Below are 5,736 nucleotides of genomic sequence, written 5' to 3' on the forward strand. Positions count from 1 at the left end.
GCGAAGACGGCGGAGGCTCGAGCGAGCTTCTCGCGACCGACCTTTCTGCAGCTGAGCCCGGGGGGTCTGCGACGCGCCGACGACCACGCCGGCCGGGCAGTGCAGAGCCCCCCGGACACCGGCCGTCGCCTGCCCTGGAGCACGGGCTACGCCGAGTGAGCGCCCCCGGGGACACCCTAGCCCGGACTGGACCCTCCCCACTCGCCTCCCCAGCTCCGCATCCCGGGCTCTGGGATGGGCCCCCCCGCCCCCCACCGCGCCGCGATCAGGGCTTGCAGTTCCCTTTTCCCGGGACCTGTGCTACCCCTGGGTTTCGGCCGCTCCCCTCAGCCCTTCCTCTCGTCGCCCTAGCCTTCCTCGGACCGTCCAGCTCGTGGACTCCCCGCCCTCCGCCGCCTAGGACCGCGTTCCCTGCCTGGTTCGCTCCGGAGGGTGGAGGGCCCCGCGAAGAATGAGTCGGCCAGTTCCCGGCCGCGGCCGGGCAGCTTAAAGGCTGAGGGAAGAGGGGTTTACGAGAGGGGAGTCCTCTGGACGGAAGAGATGGCGGCTGGGAAGACCAGCTCCTGAGCTTCCCGACCCTAGAGCCCCAGTTCCCTGGCCCTCTTACCGTTCCCCTCCCCCTCCACACCCAGAAATAGCCGGCGACACCCGGCGGCAGCCGGCTCCTCCAGGGGCGGGGGAGGGGCCGCCCAGGCAACGAGAGGGTCGGCCTGGAGCACCCCTCGGCTTGCCGCGCTCGCTGGCCTGGGAGGAGGTGGACCCCGGCCGGGGGCTGGAGTGTCGGCTGCAGCCGGCTGGCTCCCAGGCTGAGTGTGTTTTTAATGCATCTGCTGGGAAAGCAGAGCTCGGAGAGGGGGAGCTGAGGTCGCTGAGGGTGGTGGCTGGTGGGCCCGTGGCCCAAGCTGTGTAGGAGGGAAGAGTCAGAGGTTCTGGGGCTCCTACAGAGTTCGGGTGGGTTCCCCCCAACCCCCACCCTTATTTTAGTTCTACTTTCGGGATCCGGCTTGGAGAGCTTCCTCCCTGCGGGAGCATCAGAAACTTACACTGGATGGTTTTAGCTATTGGGGGTGGGGAGGGGTGTGCCGACGAAGGCTGGGTGCTGTGCACCAGTTGATTGGGTCAGGGTGGAACGAGGGGTTTTGACAAGCAGGGAATTAAAACCTGCAATGCGAGGCGCGCCCCTTTGCCCTGGGTTGGGGGAGCCACCCTGTGCGCGTGTGTGGCTGTGTGAGGCTGTTGAGCCTGGCCCTCTGGCCTGGATCCCAGGTGGCTGTGACCTTTCTCAGTTTGGCCAGCAGGCCCCCGGGGCGGGGTGGGGGGTGTCTAAAGTGGGGCTTAGTCCAGGACCTGGTCTGGTGTCCAGCCTGATGTGGTCACTCTGGCTGGCAGGGTCATCAATGCTGGCAAGAGCCGGCACAATGAGGACCAGGCCTGCTGTGAAGTGGTGTATGTGGAAGGTCGGAAGAGTGTTTCAGGGGCACCTGGGGAGACTGGCCAAGGTCAGGTAAGCCCCCACTCCCCTTCCTAATTTCCTGAGGCATGGGGACACTTCTCACCAGATTCCGGGCATCCCGTTTGAAATCTGAGCTAGCAACAGCTCACTCTCTCTCCCAGGGTAGCAACTTCATCGGGCATACAGCAGTTCCATCCTCCATGTTACGTACGAATGTTTGCTTTCCATTTCAGACGTGGGTCCCACGTATTTGTGGATGGTCTCACTGATCAACAGCACTTATTTTTGCATCTTCATCTCCCCAATTCGGCTTTTTGGGTTGCTTTCCTTTCTTTGCCAGTGTAGGTCCTGCCTCTTCCACCAAGCCCCTACTTCCCCGCACACTCTCATCTCCAGTTTTTCTTCCACCAGGGCCTCTGCTTCTACTACTGGGGCCTGTTTGATGGACATGCAGGTGGCGGAGCTGCTGAAATGGCCTCCAGGCTGCTGCATCGCCATATCCGGGAGCAGCTAAAGGACCTGGTAGAGATACTCCAGGACCCCTCCCCACCTCCTCTCTGCCTCCCCTGCACTCCAGGGGCTCCAGGCGCATCTGATCACTCTCACTTGGTTGCTCCTCACTCCTGCTGGTCTTCACAAAAGGAAGTGACCCACGAGAGTCTGGTAGTTGGGGCGCTTGAGAATGCCTTCCAGCTCATGGTGAGTGGGCGGCCTGGACCCAGACCCTGCTAGACACACATTCTGGTCAACACTGTGTGGGAGTCGGGTGACCGGAGGGGTGACCCTGAGAGCCCACAACACCTTTGAGGATCTGAGCAGAGCTTGGTTCAGAGGGGAGGAAGAAGGAAGAGTTCACCTTCTGTCTTCTGCAGGATGACTAGGCTGGGCCCGTTTATTTTGGCAGACGGAGGGGTGGCCGTGACGCACCTATTCTCATCTACCCCCTTGACCCTTCCTCACATGGCAGGACGAGCAGATGGCCCAGGAGCGGCACGGCCACCGTGTGGAGGGGGGCTGCTGTGCCTTGGTTGTGGTCTACCTGCTAGGAAAGGTGTATGTGGCCAATGCAGGTGACAGCAGGTATGGGGGGCTTGGAAATGGCAGCGGGGTGTCACTCACTGGGACGGGGGGGGATAGAAGAAAGTGAAGTGGCAGGAATTAAGAAGTCAAAGATGGGAAGGGATGAGGGATCACAGACCAAGGAGAGGCCTAAGATAGCCACAGAGGCATACTGATGGGGGTTTGGGGATCCTGAGGGTCACTATGGGTCTTTCTGGAATTTTCCATGAGGATACTGAGGAGTGCCAAGCCCAAACCTTTTCTTTTTCTGGGCAGAGCCATCATTGTCCGGAATGGTGAAATCATTCCAATGTCCCGGGAGTTCACCCCGGAGACTGAACGCCAGCGTCTTCAGCTGCTTGTAAGTAGAAACTAAGCCCTCTGTCCCCATTCTTGTGGCGTCTTGTGTGTCTCTGCACCCCATATCCCTGAGAATGCTCCCACGCTGCCACACAGACAGGCCGGGGGTCTCACCTGGGAAGACACACCACAGACTATTGTGAAGGGCTGAGCTGGGGGAGAGTGCAGCAGGAAGGGGTGGAGGGATGGGTGCTCCCCCACTGTGAGCCCAGCTGGGGGAGGAAGAGCTGGGGGGGTGGGAGTGTGTGTGTGTGGGGGGGAACAGGCCAAGGGAGGTGGTCCTGAGCGCGGCAGCGACAGGGCCCAGTGCCGTCATACACTGGCCTGCGGCTCGCATGCCTGGGACTGAGTCCTGCGCCAGGGCTTTGCTTACTGTGTGCGGCGGGCAATTCCCGTGGCTGCCGTGCATCGCCGGTTCCTTCCTTAAGAGTCCTGGTGAGGCTTCGCTGAGTGTGTTCATATCAGAACAGTGCTGCTCTGCTGTCATTAGGTCATCTGTTTACCCTGCTGTGCTGCAGGCCTAACGCCCCTGGCCCTCTGCTCTGTCTGGCCACTCCCAAATCCAGGGCTTCCTGAAACCAGAGCTGCTGGGTGGTGAGTTCACCCACCTTGAGTTTCCCCGCAGAGTGCAGCCCAAGGAGCTGGGGCAGAGGATGCTGTACCGGGACCAGAACATGACCGGCTGGTAACATGTCTCTCGGAGCTGGGGCCCGTTCCCATGGCAACGCCACCAGCCCCTGGCCAGCAGCAAGGTGGAAGCTGGAGGCGGGGCCCAGCTGGGAGTTGGGGGGATGTGGCCCTCCCTGAGGGGTTTGTGTGAGGGACTCTGCTAGTAGGGGAGAGGGACTTTGATGGCTGGGTGATGCCTCCTCTACTCCCCCTCCCCAGGGCCTACAAAAAGATCGAGCTGGAGGATCTCAGGTTTCCTCTGGTCTGTGGGGAGGGCAAAAAGGTAAACTCCACGGTAGAGTGGGCCGGAGGGCCCCCCACAATGTGTCTAGGGAGGTGGAGGTTCTACCTGAGGGTCCGGGTGGGGGGCCAGGTTCTGGGGGTCGGCGAGAGTGCTATAGCGGCACCTCCTTGTTTCCTTTAGGCTCGAGTGATGGCCACCATTGGCGTGACTCGCGGCCTGGGAGACCACAAGCTCAAGGTCTGCAGTTCCAGCCTGCCCATCAAGCCCTTCCTCTCCTGCTTCCCGGAGGTGACGAGCCGAGCCCCCTTCACCAGGCCTTCTCTGGGCGGGCTCGGGCTGGCTTTCTTCCAGGCCCCCTTCGCTCCAGCTCCCTCTCCCTCTCCCCCCCTCCCCGCCCCCGCCAGGTGCAGGTGTATGACCTGACACAGTATGAGCACTGCCCAGATGACGTGCTGGTCCTGGGGACCGACGGCCTGTGGGATGTCACCAGTGACTGTGAGGTAGCCGCCACCGTGGACAGGGTGCTCTCAGCCTACGAGCCCAATGACCCCGGCAGGTAGGGTCATGTGGCAGCGAGGGATGCAGAGGGAAGGGACAAGGGGCAGAGTGCTTGGCACGCACGTGAGGGCCTGTTTCTCTACCTTCCCAGTACACGCTGGGACCTGAGTGTGCACGTGTGCTCCTGGCAGGTACACGGCTCTGGCCCAAGCTCTGGTCCTGGGTGCCCGGGGCACCCCCCGGGACCGTGGTTGGCGTCTCCCCAACAACAAGCTGGGTTCCGGGGATGACATCTCGGTCTTCATCATCCCCCTGGGAGGGCCAGGCAGTTACTCCTGAGAGGGCCCATCCCCGACCCTCCCGCCATCCCCATCTCTCCATGCCCCGCTCCAGCCCACACTCTGAAGATGTCTCCCTGACCTCCTTTAGCACCAAGCTGACTGAAGAAGGGTGTCAGATCCCAGACTTATAGCTACTTGCCAATAAACCAGATCGATAAAGGTGTGTGTCTGCTTACTTTGCCTAGAAACCAGAAGGTAAAGGAAAGCTCTCTGGGCAGGGAGGTGGGTGGGGAGAACACCAGAACAGCCCTGAGGTCAGAGTGCCGTCCAGCTTTCTCTTCTGCCCTCACCCACTTCTGTGATCCAGCCAGTGGGGATTTCGAGCCCAGACCTTTGCTTTGCATCAAAGCCACGTAGCTAGCTGGCTCTTGAACATCTTGCCATCCTGCTTCAACTCAACTACCTCAAGCTGAATTCATCATGTCCCCCACAAACATGTTCCTCCTGGCTCATCACCTTGGTGGGCGCCAGCCCAGGGCTCCTTAGGAATCTGTAGCGGCTGCTCACCTTGGGTTTCCGTTGCATCCTCACCGAGGCAGTCAGTCGCCAAGTTCTGTTAACTAGATCTTGTAAAATTCCTCTCTCTCTGCCTCCACTGCCAGCACCTTAGTTCTTTACTGTAGCACTTCCTAACAGTCTCCAAGTCATGCTCCTATGTCCCCTGATATACTAGGGCAGGACACAAGGTGACCTGCCACAGGATGGACTCGGGTTTACCCTTGAGGACACAGTGGCCACTTCGGGCAAAGTGACTCAGTGCAGCCTGAAGGAACCAGCATCACTTGGCCACTGCTTCCCTCCCCAGCCCCATATTTCACCACCACCAGCCTCCTGTGGTCCCTGACCAGCCTATAGCCGCTGCACACTCCACTTGAAATCAACACACCACTTTTCAGAACGCTTTACCTGGCCTGGGCGGGGACCCCACGGCCCATGCCTGCGCCACCCAGCACAGCCGTCTGCATTATCACAGTCAGATAAGCCCTGTGGAGCAGTGGTTAAAAGCAGGGGTCTGGCATTTTGTGGGGGTGGAGTGGGGAATGGGATCAAAAACGGGGGGGGGGGGGGGGGAAGGGAGGGAAATGCACGGGACTATGGTGGTGGCACACGGG

The 5,736-nt window shown here is 60.7% G+C and overlaps 1 protein-coding gene across 1 annotated transcript in view; it reads left to right on the forward strand.

The window, feature by feature from the left end:
* PPM1J (protein phosphatase, Mg2+/Mn2+ dependent, 1J) overlaps positions 1–4,787 on the forward strand; it is a 7,925-nt gene extending 3,138 nt beyond the window's left edge. The window contains exons 2-11 of the mRNA XM_012730021.1: positions 7–155; positions 1,390–1,504; positions 1,865–2,152; positions 2,421–2,533; positions 2,789–2,873; positions 3,439–3,557; positions 3,761–3,824; positions 3,966–4,073; positions 4,190–4,341; positions 4,475–4,787. Coding sequence (XP_012585475.1) covers positions 7–155; positions 1,390–1,504; positions 1,865–2,152; positions 2,421–2,533; positions 2,789–2,873; positions 3,439–3,557; positions 3,761–3,824; positions 3,966–4,073; positions 4,190–4,341; positions 4,475–4,622 — 1,341 coding nt within the window. The 3' untranslated portion in view covers positions 4,623–4,787. The remainder of the gene's footprint in view (positions 1–6; positions 156–1,389; positions 1,505–1,864; positions 2,153–2,420; positions 2,534–2,788; positions 2,874–3,438; positions 3,558–3,760; positions 3,825–3,965; positions 4,074–4,189; positions 4,342–4,474) is intronic.
* Positions 4,788–5,736: the final 949 nt, after the last annotated feature.

Source organism: Condylura cristata, unplaced genomic scaffold (assembly GCF_000260355.1).
Source record: "Condylura cristata isolate star-nosed mole 26May11 unplaced genomic scaffold, ConCri1.0 scaffold00026, whole genome shotgun sequence".
NCBI classification, from domain to species: Eukaryota; Metazoa; Chordata; class Mammalia; order Eulipotyphla; family Talpidae; genus Condylura; species Condylura cristata.